At 43.3% G+C, this 20263-nt stretch overlaps 1 protein-coding gene across 12 annotated transcripts in view; it reads right to left on the bottom strand.

Annotated features, from left to right (window-relative positions):
• The window catches only part of BRF1 (BRF1 RNA polymerase III transcription initiation factor subunit), a 481847-nt gene that overhangs the window by 453588 nt on the left and 7996 nt on the right, over positions 1 to 20263 (bottom strand). For all 12 annotated transcript variants that reach the window (XR_010305870.1, XR_010305866.1, XR_010305858.1 and 9 more), the window contains exon 2: positions 11930 to 12010. Coding sequence is in view for 6 of the 12 variants with exons in the window: in XM_064159979.1 (XP_064016049.1) it covers positions 11930 to 12010 (81 nt within the window). In the remaining 6 variants the exon portion in view is untranslated. The remainder of the gene's footprint in view (positions 1 to 11929; positions 12011 to 20263) is intronic.

Below are 20263 nucleotides of genomic sequence, written 5' to 3'. Positions count from 1 at the left end.
AGCACACCCCAGCAGAGCAATCATCCAGGTTAAAAATAACTGCAATGAGTGCACAGAGTCGTTCTGGTTCAAGCTGAGACCAGGATTTGGTTTTCACTTTTTGCTGCTTTCAGAGGATTAGCATTTATCATCAGACTGACCTATGTGCTGCTGTGGCTAACACTAGACAGGACTCTCCCACTGAACACGCAGCTGGCAGGCAGCAGCTGAACATGAGGCAGCAGTGTGCCCAAGTGGCCAGGAGAGCCAATGGCATCCTGACCTGGATGGGAAACAGTGTGGCCAGCAGGACAAGGTTATTCTGCCCCTGTGCTCAGCACTGAGAAAGGCAATGAAGCTGGTGAGAGGCCTGGAGCACAGCCCTGTGAAGAGAAGATGAGGGAGCTGGGGGTGTTTAGCCTGGAGAAGAGGAGGCTCAAGGCAAATGTCATTGGTGTCTACAACTACGTGAAGGGAGGCTGTAGCCAGGTGGGGTTGGGCTCTTCTCCCAGGCAAGCAGCAACAGAACAAGGGGACACAGTCTCAAGTTGTGCCGGGGGAGGTCTAGGCTGGATGTTGGGAGGAAGTTCTTCACAGAGAGAGTGATTGGCATTGGAATGGGCTGCCCAGGGAGGAGGTGGAATCACCATCCCTGGAAGTGTTGAAGCAGAGCCTGGCTGAGGCACTTAGTGCCATGGTCTAGTTGACTGGATATGACTGGGTGATAGATCTTGGAAGTCTCTTCCAACCTGGTTGATTCTATGAGATACATTTACAAGCATATATGCAAAATATCTTTGTATGAAATTCATACCTGGTACAGAACCCTGTAGTTTCTATTCATTCATATTTAATATCTGCATTTACATTTGGGTCTTCTACCACCTTCCAGTGAAAGGCTGCTGGAGCAAAAGGTTTCACCCAAGAGGCTTCTGAATAGCTTATGCAATGGTAGTGCTTGTCCACCTAGGAGGACACAGCACAAAACTGGGAAGGCATCGAGGACAATCAAGCTACACATGTACTTCTGCACAAGGAATGAAGTTATAACGTTGTGCAGAAGCACCACACATGCCCTGCTGTGGTACTGCTCCCTTGGCCACCACTGGATGGATGCCTGTGACAGATACAGCACCAGACATGCCGGGCATGTGTCATTACATCCTGACAACAGGAATACAGCATGACTGCACAACCTTTCACAGATACCTCTGAGCTGATTCAACCTGTATACTACACCAGGCAAAGCCAGTTCTCCCAGGACCATCAGCCACAAAAAGATGCAAAGTGGCTTGGGATCACAGCTAACTCGTCTCCAGCTGCAAAGTGCAAGTGCAGTGAGTACAAGCACACCTGCAGGAACACAAGTAAATAAATCACAGTATTCCTTATAAAAACAGTGTATACAGGCAGGAGGTTTTTCCTCTTATTTGTTAGTCCTATAAAGGGTTCAGAAGTTTAATGCTGTGGCCAGTGTTGAAGAAAAGCCATCTCCTGCAGCAGCCCTATCAGCAAATCACATTTGCAGACCTGCAGCCTTATGGAATGCTTCCCTCCCCTCTGTCACATCACCAGCTCTCCAGTTTATTTCAGAGAGCAAAACAAGAAGACACTTTTGACACATGAAAAAGGAACTAGGCACTATCAGAGAAAACAGCATTTAAAAGCATCATTCTCCCTTTCAGGGTTTGAACCACAGTGCCTGTAAAATGACACAAACACTTCAAAACTCATGTCTGAATGTTTAAGAGACAGTCCTATGCCATACAAGTGGCATGCATATTTTCCATTATCAAAAGAGAGCAGCATCTACATGAAACTTAAACCAAAGCTGCTACCTGATTTATACTGTAAGCTTGTCTAACAACATTTCAAAGCTAAAATGGTTTAAAACCCATAAGCTTGCTAGAAGAGGCAAGACTACAAGCACAGAAATACACAGACATCACTAGGGAGAGAGAAAGGGAGAGACAGGCAGCTGCCTGTTTTCTACTACACTGTACAAAAAGAAAAATAGACCTATTAATATCCAAGTTCACATCCTTGTGAATAGGATTATTAGGGGAAAAAAAGTGAATTTTTAAAGAACATGAACCAGTTTGCCTCGTGAGCTAAATAAAGGATTGCTCTCAGGAGAAATGACAGGTTCCAATTACCTACACAAGGCTGTAGGGAGATAAATCTCCATCAGTGTAAGCCACAATGTGGTAATGTATTGGCCTACTCTATGGCATATAAAAATAGTCAAAGTTAACAGGAAGAAATTTCAAGATACAAGAGGCCAAAACTCCAAGAAATTTCTCAAGCATAGAATCTCATAGAATCAACCAGGCTGGAAGAGACCTCCAAGATCATCCAGTCCAACCTAGCATTCAGTCCTAGCCAATCAACTAGACCATGGCACTAAGTGCCCCAGCCAGGCTTTTCCTGAACACCTCCAGGGACAGCGACTCCACCACCTCCCTGGGCAGCCCATTCCAATGGCAAACCAACAAGACTGGCTTCTCTAGGAGCAGCACAGATGTAGGTATGGTTGAACAACTTATGGAATTGAATCTCTGACACCCAGCATGCTGAATTTTAGGAAGCATTTCTTCTTGATTGTTAAAATGAAGCACAGATTTGTGCTTCCTTGGCACAAGTCTTCTTGTCCACAGCCAACTAGGAAACTAAGAGACAGAGCAGAGACAGGGCAAAGGAATCATGAAATATGCCTTTAACTCCAGACTCACAAACAGGCCAATTCAAAATAAGGCTGAACATGCAAATCTTTTTTGTTATTAGTGTAAAGGGTTAACCCTCTCAGGGATGGTCTGAACCTGACCTCAGTTCCTCCCGACTCCTCCCTGGGGGTGGTCTGAACCTGAATCCAGGTGTAGTGGTTAGCCCACTTCCTAGGAGCAGATTCCCACTATAAAAAACAAAGGAATTTCCTCTTTCTCTTTGCCCTCCCTGCCTGGTAGCACCACCCTTGTTCCTGCTGCTCCTGTTTTGCCAGGCCACCCTGCCACATGGTGGGACCACCACTTCCTGAATCTACCTCCACTTATTGCCATCAATCTGGTTGTACATGTATTTCATAGAATCAACCAAGTTGGAAGAGACCTCCAAGATCATCCAGTCCAACCTAGCACCCAACTCTGTCCAATCAACTAAACCATGGCACCAAGTGCCTCATCCAGGCTTTTTTTTGAATGCCTCCAGACATGGCGACTCCACCACCTCCCTGGGCAGCCCATTCCCTCTTTGTAATTCCCCTACCTTAAATACTTTTTATTTATTGATAAAGCTTTTTCTTTTAACTTCCAAATCAAAGCAAGACTATTCTAAGGCTGTTTTACCCCTTTTTCCTCTCTACATCTAATTCCTGTCTTTCCAAAAGGGAGAGAAGGGAAAGCATCCTATTAATGTATTCTTCTGTTAGGTATTTGAGTCTCTGGGAAGCTTAAATGAGACCAATACAATTAATTAAGGCAGGAAGTCATCTATTATTTCATTTGATTAAGACTTCTTTTTCTTTAGTTTTTCAAGGACTACCTTAAAAATTTAAAGAGAAAGTAACAGATTTAGTCCTGAGTCACCGTCCCTGGAGGTGTTCAAGAAAAGCCTGGATGAGGCACTTAGTGCCATGGTCTAGTTGGCTGGATAGGGCTGAGAGATAGGTTGGACTGGATGATCTTGGAGGTGTCTTCCAACCTGGTTGATTCTATGAGGCCACACACAGAATGAACCCACACCTCCAGGGAATTTCAGAAGTGCCTTTTCTGAATAAGCAAACACAGGAACAGAATAAAAGAACACCAGCAAAGCTTGGTTCACTTATTTCAACTAGATGGGATGTTGTTCTCAAAGTTTTAAGTTATCCATCAGTCTCTTGGTAAAATCCTACCACATTACCTTCAGATTCTCTGATCACAGAATCAGCCAGGTTGGAAAATACCTCCAGGATTATCCAGTCCAACCTAACACCCAGCCCTGTCCAATCAGCTAGACCATGGCACTAAGTGCCTCATCCAGGCTTTTCTTGAACACCTCCAGGGACGGTGACTCCACCACCTCCCTGGGCAGCCCTTCACTTAAATGTTCCCAGACCCTACTCTCATTAGAAATAATGATCTCATGAAAAGAGACATGGACTCCTCCTGTTTAATGGTTACACACATTGATGTTTTAGCAGATGCTGAAGATCTACAAGCCAGGAGGGAAATCCTCAAAGGAAGAAAGATTGAATTTGCTAACATGCAAAAGGGCAGAGAAGTAGGACACAATTCACCAGGTTCAGTTTTGACCATTTTAAGATTGTGTCATCAAGGAGATACACAAATGCAGACAAAAGCCTAGATACATCACCCTTATCTTCACAGAGAACATCTGAGCTTAGTCAATCTACACTTCCTTTCAATGACTGAGGAGAAACAGACACATAAGAGAATCAGGAGTCATTTGACTTCCTTCCTCATTAAATTAATCACATCCTAAAATCTGTCTGCCTCTATGCAGAGACCCTGAAAGGAGTTCAGGATGATGAGCTTAAAAAGACATCTAAGAATTGTCATTCTAGCTCAAGCCATGATGTGGAACTAAATGGAAGAGTTATGTTGAGAATAAAAAGTAAAAAGGTTGCACTTAAACAAAAAGAATGACTCAGAAAACACACACAAAACCCCAAACTAAAAGGGGAGGATTCCCCTTCTCCTTCAAGGAGATGGAGAAAGTTAACACATCAAATAGAAAGATGAAGGAAATTAATGAGACAGAAGTTGTTAATGATAACAAAGTACTCAGACAAGGCAGCAGACAGATGAAAGAGGGTAAAACTGAAGTAATGGTTTGACTAGGAGAGGAAGTCTTAGTGAATAAAGAAATGGAGGATATAAGACAAAAATCATAAAAGGAGAATTTTAAGTAGTGGTTAGCTTTAAGGACAAGAGAAAACTCAATGGGGTACTAACTGCAGGTGGAGATGACAGGATTAGCTTCTATCACAACCAAAATGAAAGCAAGGACAAGAAAATGGCAGAGATTAGATTAGATCAGAAGCTTCATTATTGAAATCAAAGCCAGAGACAGGAGTTGATACAAGAGGAAGAGCCAAAGAAAGTATTCAATCCAACAAAGGAAACACTCTGGAAGAATTCAAAGTCTATGCACAGCTGGAAAACTACAAATTCACTGAATGATAGATACATGGTACAACAGCTCACATTACTGAAGTAATGAGATGGATGGTTACAGGCTCCACAAAAAGGAAAGACAGGTGGCTCATTCTACATAAAGGAACAGCTTGAGTGTGTGAAGCTCTGCTGAAAAGCAAATGACATGCCAATAAAGAGTCAGTGGGGCTGAGTAAGAGGCCAGGTCAAATGCAACACTGTCATGAGTGCTGCTATAGACCATCTGATCTTGAAGATTAAACCTTCTTTGGACTGTTGTCCTGATGAACTCTCATGGTGAACTGCAACTACCCCAGAATATGCTGGAAGGGAATAACGACAGGGCAAAGCAATACAGTGGGCTTCCAGAGTACACCAGGAACAAGTCAAGTAGGAGCTGCCCAGGGAGGTGGTGGAGTCGCCATCCCTGAGGTGTTCAAGAAAAGACTGGATGAGGCACTTAGTGCCATGGTCTAGTTGACTGGACAGGGCTGGGTGCTAGGTTGGACTGGATGATCTTGGAGGTCTCTTCCAACCTGGCTGATTCTATGAGTAGCACTGTGATACACCTACCACTCTTTAGAAAGGAAGAAGTGCAGAAGAATGTAAAGTTTGATGGCATGCTTGGTTACAACAACCCTGAGATGCTGAAGTTTAAGATCTAGTGGGATGTGAGGATAGCACAGTCCCAGAGTTTAGATGAATATCTTCACTTTTTCTGAGGAGTGGTATGCAGAACCCCTGTGGAGGCCAGAGAGACCACCCTATGGTGAAGAACTTCTTCCTAATATCCAATCCCACTCATCCTATCACTACCCAACACTCTAAAAAGTGCCTCATCAGCTTTCTTGTAGGCCCTCTTCAGATATTGGAAATAAGGTCTCCTTGGAGCCTTCTCTTCTCCAAACAGAACAACCCCAACTCTCTCAGCCTGTCCTCATAGGAGAGGTGCTCCAGCCCTCTAATGGTCCTTGTGGCTCTTCTCTGGACACACTCCAGCACATCCATATCTTTCTTGTAATAAGGGTTCCGGAACTGGACACAGTACTCCAGGTGGGGTCTCGTGAGAGCAGTGTAGACAGGGACAATCAGCTATGAAACTAACAATGACAACAAAGGTTAAAGAATCAAGTAAATATTTTCAATGTAATCAGTCAAAAAAAATGCACCAGAGATCACCTTCAGAAATGCTTTCCAATTTAGCATTAAAATGCTGTTATCCATGTTTTGGTATTTAAGAGGACTGAGAGAAAGCAGGCTTTCATTTAAATAAATGACTAAAAACACAGCACAACAGTTCAGAAATTGGATTAAGCTAGATGCAGCTGCAATCTTCAAACTTAGCTTACACCAAGTTTGAATATCTGCAACTGAAGCTTTCAAATTATAATCACACCATTGACCTTCTTTCCTCTCTCCCTTTTCTTTCTGGCCACTGAAAACCACTGAAAGTATCTGAGCTCCAAGTCAAGAACAACTCCCTTGTAACTACGACTCTGACATGGATATAGCGAGAGCATATTGCCTGCAAGGAAACAAGAATAAACCAGCTATTTAGAAAGATTATGTAATGCAGAACAGAGCTGTAAAATGAGATTTAAAGAGACAAGAGTCTGCATTTCAGCCCTTTAAGTAACCATTAAAGCTGGGCAATGCTGTTGCAATTTGAAGAAGTTCAGACAACAGAGGAAGAAGCCTTGTCAAAGGGCCCCTTCTCAGACAGTATTTTATTCCTAATTCTACTTCCTCACACATACACACAAAAAAAAGCAATGTTTGGCTATGCTGCAAAAACCTTCAAAACAAAGCTGAAAGATCTCTTCATAGCATCTCACAGATGTGCACGAGTCTGTAACAAAAAAGAGCTCTATACAAACAGATGTGAAGCACTTTATAGACCTGAGCTTGCTGATCTTGTTCAGCAATAGAAAAAGGGGACACAGACTCAAGTTGTGCCAGGGAAGTATAGGCTGGATGTTAGGAGGAAGTTCTTGTCAGAGAGTGATTGGCATTGGAATGGGCTGCCCAGGGAGGTGGTGGAGTCACCGCCCCTGGAGGTGTTGACAAAAAGCCTGGATGAGGCACTTAGTGCCATGGTCTAGTTGATTGTCTAGGGCTGGGTGCTAGGTTGGACTGGATGATCTTGGAGGTCTCTTCCAACCTGGTTGATTCTATGAACTTGTGGAGCTTAGCACACTCTATTAGCACAGTACAACATGCTGAAAAACAAACTGATTATGAACAAATACAACAGCATTAGCTCTTTCCTGAATAAATATTTTAGCAAGTGTAAACAGAAGTCCAGTTTTTGTAAGCAGTCAATTTCTAAACAAACACCCACAAACATCAGCTAGCACAGCAAAGAAAGGCAGAGACTATGAATTGCCATGTACCACCAGATGGCCATGCCTTGAGTACTGTGTCCAATTCTGGGGTCCTCAATTGAAGAGAGATGTTGAGGTACTAGAACGTGTCCAGAGAAGGGTGACAAAGCTGGTGAGGGGTCTAGTACACAGTCCTATGAGGAGAGGCTGAGGGAGCTGGGGGTGTGCAGCCTGCAGAAGAGGAGGCTCAGGGCAGAGCTCATTGCAGTCTATAACTCCCTGAAGGGAGGCTGGAGCCAGGTGGGGGTTGGTCTCTTCTGCCAGGCAACCAGCAACAGAACAAGGGGACACAGTCTCAAGTTGTGCCAGGGGAGGTCTAGGCTGGATGTTAGGAGGAAGTTCTTCACAGAGAGAGTGATTGGCATTGGAATGGGCTGCCCAGGGAGGTTGTGCAGTCACTATCCCTGGTGGTGCTGAAGAAAAGCCTGGCTGAGGCACTTAGTGCCATGGTCTAGTCAACTGGACAGGAGTGGGTGATAGGTTGGCCTGGATGATCTTGGAGGTCACTTCCAACCTGGTTGATTCTATGACTATGAATAGTGAGGAAACAGAGCAAAGGTACATGTGGTAAGAGAGACTAGTGCTGTGTGTTAGACACTCTCACACAAACATGAAACTGAAAAGTCTGCAGGGTTTATCTGTGGCTTTGTTTAAAGAATGCAGAATCACAGAATCATAGAATAGTTTTGGTTGGAAAAGACCTTTAAGATCATGAAGTCCAACTGCCATCTAACTCTACCAAGTTTGGTGCTAAACCAATATACAAAATGATCTTGTACAAGAGTTCATAACTATTGAGCAGTTGGGAGATTTTGCTTCTGCATCCCTTCACTTTAGAGCAGAGTGGGGAAAAAACCCAAACCACCACACATGTGAAATGATTACCTTAGGTATTCTAATGAAAAAACTGTATGTCATCTAATTCTAAACATCCTTTTATTAAAAGCCTCAAAAAAACATAACAGCATCATATACTCAGCCAACCCCAGCTGCTTTCCCAGTGATTAAATAAGAGACAGTGAGCCCAGATCACATCCTCTGAAATGAGACAGTACAGCAAGGAAGAATTTGGCCCAGACTACATGGGGGAGGGGAAGAAAAAGCAGTGGGAGGTTGTTTTTCAAAAACCCTTAAGTCCTTGCTCTCTTGGTGGACTTTTCCTCTCATCATGTCAAGCCTGCAGGTTGTTGGCAAGCACACTAGGAGACCTGCCAGGGCTCTCAGACCACACACGCACATGGTCTCAGCTGCTCTCATACTGGGGATGACCTCCAAAACGATCTGGACTCCAACACCCATCTTCACTTCCTAACGTCTGGTTCTTCCCTTTGGCAGTAGCCTGTATAGAGCACCACAAAGAAGAAAATTAACTGCTTATGCTACTGCAGGTAGGTACCATGCAGCCTTAACATCAGAGCCATCAGAGAGTTGCAGGAAGAAGCCTTCTGAAGCTGCTCACAAGCTGTGCCGCACCAGCAACTCAACTCATTTCAGCAGTTCATTTGCAACTTGGCTAACTTTGGAAATGCAAACATAGCAGTATCAAGCATGTCCAAAGTAGCACAGGGTATTTTTTTATTCAGACAGCATAGTGCTCCAAGGATAACTGCTCATTTTTAACACAGTCAACTATCAGGGCACTTCAGTTCAAATCAGTTACCAACCAAACACTTCTTTAAATATATAAAGTAAATTCATTTATCTTGCTACACTTTGAAATCTAAACACAATGGATATTAACATAATTTCACCCCAAGAAAAGCCATGATCATGGGCACATCGACAGGGTGAGATTTTATTCACTGCCATAGCTCAGTTTGCAATTAAACACCATGTAAAGCTAAAAGTGTGATTAAATGCAGCAGACAACTAGCTCATTATACAGCAAGAGAAAGAAAAGCCTTTCAAACACCAATTGCTGTACCTGAAATATCAGCTACTGTTGTCATTCCTGGGACTGAGCAAGAACATCACTTAGCTCATTGAAAAGAACTTTCCCAGAGACAGACTGGCAGCATGACAAATGCAGGTTGGCTACAGAAATCAAAGACCAAATATATAAAAGATAGACACAAAAGAGAGAAGAAAACATGGCAAAGAGCCTCAGACAGGCAGAGGTAAAAAGACCAATTATTTTTCATCTTCAAAACAGTTTGGGAGATAATTTCAATTAAAGTATCTATAATTTCTTGTATATGATGCTGGTAGACTTCAGCCAAGTGAGAATCATTGTGTATGATTAGGGGAGGCCATGCACAAAAGCTGTGGGGAAAGAAGATTCTCAGACATATCCCCCCCCCCAGCAAACACTCATCCAAGGAAGAAGCCACGTTTAGATTGCAGTAAAATGCCTGCAGTGTCTTTAATTGTGATTGCCTTTCAGCATAACCAAAAGGGCTTCCAAAGCATTCAAACACTCCAAGAAGCAACAGGACAGCATTTTACTATTCCAAATTAAAGACACTGACCTGGGCAGTCTTATGCACAACAAGCCAATTTATTTTTAAAACATCTGTGCAAAATTACATCCAAAGACAAAGTTCACTAACTGTAAAAGGTATTCTAGTGAGTTTATTCCAGTGCTCATCCAGGTTATGTTTTATACAGGCTTCATTGAAACTGTGAAGCTAGTAACTTGGGTTGTGACACTAAAACTATCTCACTAAAAGTGTAAGCTTTAATAGGCCAAACAAGCAGGGCTTAGTACTGTTCCTTACAGATAACTGAGTAAAACAGTCTGTTTATAAAACAATCTGCATACAGACCAGCTGAACAATGCTGAGTAAAGCAACATGGCTACATTTCAACAACACACATCAGCCCTCCAGTACTTGTGGAGACAATTTCGAATCAGCCTTATCTTTTGTATATCTATGCAGGCATAATCATAGAATCAAGCAGGTTGGAAGAGACCTCCAAGATCATCCAGTCCAACCTAGCACACAGCCCTAACCAGTCAACTAGACCATGGCAAAAGTGCCTCATCCAGTCTTTTCTTGAAGACCCCCAGGGACGGTGCCTCCACCACCTCCCTGGGCAGCCCATTCCAATGCCAATCACTCTCTCTGTGAAGAACTTCTTCCTAACATCCAGCCTATACCTATCCTGGCACAACTTGAGACTGTGTCCCCTTGTTCTGTTGCTGGTTGCCTGGCAGAAAAGGCCACCCCCCACCTGGCTACAATGCCCCTTCAGGTAGTTGTAGACAGTAATAAGATCACCCCTGAGCCTCCTCTTCTCCAGGATAAACAGGCCCAGCTCCCTCAACCTCTGCTCATAGGATTTGTGCTCCAGGCCCCTCACCAGCTTTGTTGCCCTTCTCTGGACATGTTCCAGCACCTCAACATCTCTCTTGAATTGAGGAGCCCAGAACTGGACACAGTACTCAAGGTGTGGCCTGACCAGTGCTGAGTACAGGGGAAGAATAACCTCCCTTGTCCTACTGGCCACACTGTTCCTGATGCAGGCCAGGATGCCATTGGCTCTCTTGGCCACCTGGGCACACTGCTGGCTCATCTTCAGCTTAATAATATCAGGTAAGATTTTCTGTGCTTGAGTTGCAAGTGTAATACTTAAATTTGGAAAGTATCTTGATCTAAAATATCCCTCCAAAATAAGCACCCTATCAGTAAAATACATCTATGTTTCTCACTTAACTACATGTCAGTTTCTGAGTGTTTGATATGACAGCCCATCAGCTGTCATCTCCAGGAGTCACAAGACAAGAGTATTAATAAGCCAGAAAATGACATCTCCTGTCCATTGACATGAATAACAGCAATTAAAAGTGGAAGATCATTCTGTTTCTGGAATGAAAGCTAGTTTATTTACAGGCTTCTTCAAAGAGTGTAGATTATGTAGCTCTCAATTAAAATATATAGGTAATGAGTACATTCATTTAAGCATCCTCTGGACATGAAAATCATTTTTCCAGTTGTCCCCTCTGTTCACCAAGCACATATTAAGCACATGATTATTAGAAATATGTATTAACATATGCATTTTCTCACACTTACACTGCATAAAAACAAGAGCATTTAAACACATAAACATGCATGAAACATTTCAAGAACTAGGGTAAAAATAATAAATAATAAAAATGATCAAATAATAAGTGAAATAGGTTAACAGGTAATAAAAAGGTGCTATGGGCATGTCAACCTTGAAAAGGCCCTTTTAAACTACAATAGAACTGTCAGGTGCCATTACCCTTTGTTAGGCAGCTACCTGACCTCATAAATCAGGCACTACAACTAAGTGAGAGGACAAGGTAAAATCTTCACTAGGCAGACGTGTCTTCTGAATAATAAGCACCCTGCCAAGGTTTTGAGGTCACATTCAAACCCAAAAATTAATTGTAATCAATCACATTCACACAAGGAAAAAAGTCATTATCACAAAGGCTGCAAGTACCATTCTGTAGAGTTTGTGCTCGTGACTCCTTTCCCAGGTTGGCATGGAATCCTCCTCCTAAAGTCGGGGTTTTGCCTGCACCTATTAGGGGAAAAAACAGCAACATCACAATGAATAAATCAGACATGTCAAATCCAGTAACAAAATTCAAGTATTAGAAGAAAACTTTATGTGACACTATAGTCAGTACCTGTATCATTTACAACATGCCAAATTAAATTAAGAAGGGCAACAGAACTGCTCGAAGGGCTTGAGACATTGAGTACAAATCCTGTGCGATTTATTTCTTCCTTGGGAAAATGTAAGAATTAAAAGGCTCTCTAGGTCTTTCCCCCAGAAAGAAGGGGGGAAAGGCTCTCTAGGTCTTTCCCCCAGAAAGAAGGGGGGGAAAATCAAAACAAAAAGAACACCCAAAAAGTTGCAACTCTAATTTAGGCTTAATGTGAAAAATCAATATTGCAATGTATTTCATACAATCATAGCATCAGTCAGGGTTGGAAGGGATCACAAGGATCAGCTAGTGCCAGCTCCCCTGCCATGGCCAGGGACATCCTACCCTAGAGCAGGCTGGCCACAGCCTCACCCAGCCTGGTCCTAAACACCTCCAGCCATGGGGCCTCAACCACCTCTCTGGGAAACCCAGTCCAGCCTCTCACCATTCTCATGCTCAACAACTTCCTCCTCACATCCAGGCTGCACCTACCCAGCTGCAGCTTTGCTTCAGCCCCCCTAGTCCTGTCACTCTCTGAGAGCCTAAAAAGTCCCTCCCCAGATTTTTTGTAGGCTCCCTTCAGATCCTGGAAGGCCACAAGAAGGTCACCTCAGAGCCTCCTCTTCTGCAGACTGCACAGCCCCAACTCTTTCAGTCTGTCCTCACAGCAGAGCTGCTCCAGCCCTCTGAGCATCCTTGTGGCCCTCCTCTGGACATGCTCCAGCACATCTACATCCTTCTTGTAATGGGGGCTCCAGAACTGGATGCAGTACTCCAGGTGGGGTCTCAGCAGAGCAGAGTCAATGATGAAACAATAGCTTAGGGGTTTTTTTGTCTTAAAAATATTCAATAAAGAATATGAATAGCTATCTAATGGCACAACAGAACACTAAACATATTTAGCATTCAATAATGATTGTGTTGGCTACTACAGATGTAATACCAACTCTAAAATAACTAGAGTTTAACATTAGGTAAACAATGACACACTACCAAAAAAAGCAAGCCTGAAACTGCTACTTCTACACCCTGAAATGCTGGAGACCAAATTAAGCCTGAGTTGTAAATTAGCATAAATTAGAAGCTGGTTTATGCATCTGTTCCAATGTTGAGGAGCCTGAATGCAGAGTCCACTGGGAGTCAATGGAACTACTCATGCAAACCAATCTTGCAGAAGAGGGAATTAAATTATCAAGTGCAGAAATAGTCTCCCACTAAAGCAGGAAGGTTTTTTACAAAACAATCAGGCTACTACCTGGAGCAGGATAATTCTCATCTATCAGTTTAAAAGCAAGTGAGACTAAAAATCTAAATTGCACAGGATTCAAAACAAGTAATTTGCTAGTAATTGGATTCCTACCTAAGTCAAGTCATCTGATCTTCAGAACAGGGGAAAAATGTTATCTTGTTGCTTACAGTTCTTGTAGCCCCATCTGCCCATCTTAGAATAGTTATCTACAACAAACTAGAATGTCTTTGGGATAGAAATACACAGAGGAGTGTCCCTGGAGGTGTTCAAGAAAAGACTGGATGAACACTTAGTGCCATGGTCTAGTTGACTGGATAGGGCTGGGTGCTAGGTTGGACTGGATGATCTTGGAGGTCTCTTCCAACCTGGTTGATTCTATGATTCTCAGTCTTCGCATACAACAAAATATTGAACTGTATTGAGCTATCAGTGTCAAAACAACTACATTACTCTCTGCTAGTTCGAGCCTAGCTATAATGTTTGGTGAGAAGAACTAGATTGCAGGCTGTGAAAGGAAAACAAGGCTGATGTCTACCTCGCTCATAGGCTTGCTGAGATGTATAAAAACAAGAATCAAAACACAGATAAGACACAACTTCTTCTGCTGGGGAACTGGCTGAGCTGCATCTCTAACCTCAGCCCTCTCTGCCATTGCTTTGACTAACCCACTTTGCTTCCTAACCCCCTGGCTGAACCTTCATCCTTCCTTGGGACTGGAGTAAGTTTGAGAGGGGCAGGGGGAAGGTGAAGGGGCAGTTGGGAGCCCCTCCAGGGGACTCAGGTTTCTGGGAAGGCTGTTGTGTTTCTGTATTACCTCTTACCTTGTCTATTTCTGTCTATAACTGTGTATACTGTAAATATCTGCTTGTATATTGTGCTAAACTGTAAATAAGAAGCTTCAATTTCCAGAGCTGGCTGAGTCTAGTCTGGGTGATTTCTAAAGGGGGTGGGGGGGGGGGTGTAACATGCAAACCATCACATACTCTTTCATAAGTTTCCCTCTTTCTACCAACGCTTGTGCAAAAACTACGTTAGTAGTGATAAACAACACTTAACAAAACTAATCAGAAGCCAGAGTTCAGAAAGAACACAACAAAATGAAATTAAGCTGAGGTTTCAGTGGTTTTGTTCTTCCAGATTCCTTTTTTTCATTAGACATCAAGACATAACATTGCACATAAAAGCCATTTCTTTCCAAGCTATAGAGCCTGCAGCAGATACCAGCAGAGCTATCTGAAAGACAAATTCTGCTATCAGGATTGATGTGCCCATTTTTCAGTCAGCTAACTGGAAAGGCTGTGCATCTCTAATTAGCATTGGCTTTGAAAACTGACAGGAAACTAGTCTGTTGAGCACTTGCACTCTCAGAACTGAAAACTAATATTTGCCATGGACTATCAAGTCTCCCCATCAGCCTTAATCTTTACAAGCGGAATACAAACCAAACTCATTAACGTAACTGTTCAGCTGGGTAATAAAGAGATAAACTCTTAAAAAAAAAAGAGAAAACTGTGAAATCAAATTAATTTAAAGACAAAAATCCCTACAAAGCCAGTCATTTTAAAAGCACAAAGGATAGGAACAGCAGTTGCTACACTCAAATTAACAGCCCAGCTTAACTGAATCCTTTACATTGCTTGACCTTTTCCATTTTTCCCCTCCACAACTTCAAAAGTAAATTAAACAGGCTTTTGGTTTTTTTACATTCAGCTTTCAAGATACACAAAAATATATCCAAGAAGTATTTGGTGTCTTCAAGTGCTGCCTGCCAAATTTTCAACGTCAACACTAGTGTTTCTTTAAACCAACTTCAATACTCTTTCTTGAAGTGGTGCCTCCTATGGTACATAGGCACATACTGATTATTTTCAGACACTACCTCAGAATCTCAGCTTTGAGTAACTTAAGCCTCCTCTCAAAGTTAGTTTTGGACAGTTAGATGAAATTTTGGACAAGAGAAGGTGTGGAGAGATGTGTTATGCAGCTCCCAAGTACAGCTAGTCAATTTTCTTGTGGTTTTCTCAATGTGCTACAGTGTCCTGAGGTATTGAGAGAATTGAAGATGCAGGAGATCACCACAGAATCATAGAATCAACCAGGTTGGAAGAGACCTCCAAGATCATCTACTGCAACCCAGCACCTAGCCCTAACCAGTCAACCAGACCGTGGCACTAAGTGCCTCAGACAGGCTTTGCCTGAAAGTCTCCAGGGACGGTGACTCCACCACCTCCCTGGGCAGCCCATTCCAATGGCAAATCACCCTCTGGCAAGAACTTCCTCCTAACATCCAGCCTATACTTCCCCATATGCCTGGAAACTTGATGGTAGCTGGTCAAAACTTATGGAGTTCCAGGCTTAACCCCTAAACCCAAGATTACTCTCGGTGAATTACAAGGACCAAGCAGCCAATAGCAGCCAAAAGCAGTGTCTGATCTTTGCAGTACAGTCCAAGGCAGAGCTCCTCTACACAGGATCAGACTCAGGCTTCTTGGCAGTTTGTGTTTTGTTCCATCAACTCATTACTAAAGAAGTCACATCACTGCTTCTCTACAGAAATATTCCTCAAGCAGGAAAAGGAGCAAGTCAGTCTGTGGTAACCTTGAACAGCAACAGAAAGAAATGACAGATAGCAGGAACAGCACTTCACTTATCACATCCCTCATACGGACAGGGCGAAGTGCAACCACTCAAGCATCTGCATCTTAAAGGGCACCTTTCTGAGAGCTAGTGACATGCTGAGGTTCAGATTCAGCACCTGGAGAAGAAACAGACCCAGTCACAGTGTTGTGGATTTTGTTTCCTCTACCTAAATGAGCAAGTGAAGACAGGCAGTGAAAAGCTGCTTGCAACTTGGACTGAAGTGTATTTGCTATTTGATACGACTAGTCCTATCAAAATCCTTCACTGTGAAATTAAAATCCTCCACATTACCAGCCCTTTCTTCAGGACAAGGTAGGAGAAAAAGCTTCAATTTAAAACCTTCAAGTTAAAACCTGCTTATTTACCAGCCCAGCACAAAATCTAGGTCTGATAGATAATGCAGACTGCATCACACCAACACTTTCATAATCAAGATAGACTAGATAACCTAATATACAAAAAATGAGCTTCCTACTTAAGTTCAACCACAAAAGTCAAAAGGAAAGAAAGTAAATGCCTTGATTACAATTAAGGCCTGCAACAGCAAAACTATGTTATTGAAGTTTGCTGAACACACAAAAGCACTAAAATTTGTAACTGAAATTGCACAATCATAGAACGGGCTGGGTTGGGAGGGATCCTAAAGATCATCTAGTTCCAACCATGGGCAGGGACATTTCCAACTATACCAAGTTGCTGAAGGCAACAACCAACCTGACTTTGAACACTTCCAGGGCTGGAGCCTTCATAGTTTCTCTGGGCAGCCTGTCCCAGGAGCCTCCAGAGTTTCTCTGGGCAGTCTGTTCCAGTGCATTATCACCCTCACAAGGGAGAAGAGCTTCTCAGTGTCTTATCTTAACCCAGCTTCTTCCAGTTTGATGCCATTTCTTCTCATCCTGTCCCTAAATGCCTTTCAAAAAAAAAACCAAACAAAAAACACCCTCCAGCTGTTGTGTAGGCTCTCTTCAAGTACTGGAAGGTTCCTACAAAGGTGTCTCCAGAGCCTTCTCTTCTTCAGGCCGAATAACTCCGACTCTATTAGCCATTACTATAGGGAAGTCAGCAGACTTGCACACACTATAGCTGGTTCAAGTATCACTGCTGAATAAATTTACATAGAATCATAGAATCAACCAGGTTGGAAGAGACCTCCAAGATCATCCAGTCCAACCTAGCACCCAGCCCTAGACAATCAACTAGACCATGGCACTAAATGCCTCATCCAATTTTATAGACAAACATTTAATCTACTCTATCACAGCTAGCTCGCCAAGGGTATCTTTCCATAACTCCCAACTGAAGATGTAAATATACTGTTGCATCCACCACACAAGTTTAGGGCTGCACAAGGCTACAAAATCAGACTGCATCCAATTTACATGCGGGATTCAGCATTTTCACAACTGACAACACTAGGCTGCAGCACCTCAAGCAGATGTTTGTTGCCATCACAAGGACAGTGTGCCCAGGTAGCCAAGAGAGCCAATGGCATCCTGGCCTGCATCGGGAACAGTGTGGCCAGTAGGACAAGGGAGGTTATTCTGCCCCTGTACTCAGCACTGGTCAGGCCACACCTTGAGTACTGTGTCCAGTTCTGGGCTCCTCACTTCAAGAGAGATGTTGAGGTGCTGGAGCATGTCCAGAGAAGGGTGACAAAGCTGGTGAGAGGCCTGGAACACAGCCCTGTGAGGAGAGGCTGAGGGAGCTGGGGTTATGCAGCCTGGAGAAGAGGAGGCTCAGGGGTGACCTCATTGCTGTCTGCAACTACCTGAAGGGAGGCTGTAGCCAGGTGGGGGGTGGCCTCGTCTCCCACACAACCACCAACAAAACAAGGGGACACAGTCTCAAGCTGTGCCAGGGGAAGTATAGGCTGGATGTTAGGAGGAAGTTCTTCACAGAGAGAGTGATTGGCATTGGAATGGGCTGCCCAGGGAGGTGGGGGAGTCACTATCCCTGGAGGTGTTGAAGCAAAGCCTGGCTGAGGCACTTAGTGCCATGGTCTAGTTGACTGGATAGGGCTGGGTGCTAGGTTGGACCTGATGATCTTGGAGGTCTCTTCCAACCTGGTTGATTCTATGACAGCATATGGAAGACTCAATACCAGAAAAAAGAAAAAAAAAGAAACACACCAAACTCAGCAACCAATGCTCTACTCAGAAGTCTGATGCAAGATTGCCACCTGGAGGATTTCAGAAGAGAAGCAAAAATGGATTCAGCTCATCCTATTATAACCTCTAGTGGCGAATTCTTTTTTCCATGACGCAGACGCAAGCTTCCCCTCCTGCCTCCCTACACACCACCGCTCTGCATTAGTTTTGTGATGAGAAAACCCAGAACAAAGTCTATCAATTATAACAGTTCTTCAGGATTTATAGTGGCCTTCCAGTATCTGAAGGGGACCTACAGGAAGGGTGGGGAGGGACTATTGACAAGGTCTTGTAATGACAGGACAAGAAGTAATGGGTTTAAACTAGCAGAGGGGAGATTTAAACTAGATGTTAGGAAGAAGTTCTTCACAGTGAGGGTGGTGAAACACTGGAACAGGTTGCTCAGGGAGCTTGTGGATGCTCCCTCCCTGGAGGTGCTCAAGGCCAGGCTGGATGGTGTTCTAGGTGTTGGAACTGGATGATCCTTGAGGTCCATGCCAACCTAAACCATTCCGGTTTGAGGTCTGCAAATCCAGCATATCCATACTTTCTTCTCTGTTGCAAATTCATAGTAACCACTCTACATAACCTAAAATTAACTGTGACTTAGTGTCACCACTAAAAATCTATCCCACCAGCCAGAAGAAGTTTGCTGATATTAACATGATCTTCACTTTTCAGTACCCAGTGTTTTCAAGTTTGCTGTGTACATTCCCGGTGGAACTCACTTCAGGATTGGTCCAAGATGCACTAGAAGAAATATTTTATGTCAGGATTTGGTCTATCAATATATCTTACATGGAAACTAATTAACAACTATCAAGTGAAAACAAAACCTCTTGCTAACAAGACACAGGAGACAATAATATATCCCCACTGCAAGGATATTTACCAGTGAAATTCATGGAGAATGAAAAGTATTCCACTTTTGTAACACTGAATACCTAAGAATCCTTTTTTGTATGGAACTGTCTGGAAAAAAATTTGTTTTGAAGCTCTTCCTCTCTACCAACCATTCCACTAGCACTAACTGTGACAGCAATTGTCCATCTTATAAAGCTGCAAAGGAAAAAAGGCACAGAAGATAAATGGTTGGTAAGCTTGTCTTACATTATGAAAGCTTCTCCACCAGGTATTTAGTCCCTTTCTTATTTCCAGTTTTCATAGAATCAAAGAATCAACCAGGTTGGAAGAGACCTCTAAGGTCATCCAGTCCAACCTAGCACCCAGCCCTGACCAATCAACTAGACCATGGCACTAAGTGCCTCAGACAGGCTTTGCTTGAACATGTCCAGGGACAGTGACTCCACCACCTCCCTGGGCAGCCCATTCCAATGGCAAATCACTCTCTCTGGGAAGAACTTCCTCCTAATATCAGGCCTATACTTCCCCCTGAGGTATTGAGACTGTGTCCCCTGATGTCAAATGTAGAGTAATGCCTGTGGGGCAAAAATGTCACCTCAGCAGCCAGTCTACAATCACTCTAGAACCCTCCTACTGAGACTGTCCACAATGTGGCTGAGGACAGCAAGGGGCAGCAGTGCCTGGTGAAGCAGGCTGCTCCCTTGTCACAGGATAGCACACAGAGACCCCAAATATATCTAAATGGCAGGTTTCCAGACTGCTTTATGGTTTGTGCACAAGAAGCTGATCAGATGCTATTTTTCTTAACCTACTAGCAAGCATTTAAAGGTGATTTCTGGAACAAAAGATGAGCTCCCCCAGACACAGCATGTTGTAGGATCAAGAGCTTGATATGACATGCAGTGTCTTATTTTCTCAGTTGTGTCCTCCAGTTTGCTGCTGCACTGCCTGTACTTCAGCTCTCAGGACTGTTTTCTTCTCCTTTGATTAGTGTCAGATTAAAGCTCTAGACTTCCACTTTCTCAGCTTCTTTAAACAAAACCTGCTAAGACCTCTAGAATATTAGTTTTTGCCCTTTCCTCCCCTTTTTCTCATATCAGCCTCAGGAAAAAAATGATACCTGTTAAAAAAGCTCCCAACAACTACCACAAGGTCTTCAAGAAAAGCCTGGCTGAGGCACTTAGTGCCATGGTCTAGTTGATTGGATAGGGCGGAGTGATAGG

The sequence above is a fragment of the Pogoniulus pusillus genome, chromosome 1 (assembly GCF_015220805.1).
Source record: "Pogoniulus pusillus isolate bPogPus1 chromosome 1, bPogPus1.pri, whole genome shotgun sequence".
NCBI classification, from domain to species: Eukaryota; Metazoa; Chordata; class Aves; order Piciformes; family Lybiidae; genus Pogoniulus; species Pogoniulus pusillus.
Note: the sequence above shows the minus strand (reverse complement) of the source record. Positions and strands in the feature narration are given on the sequence as shown.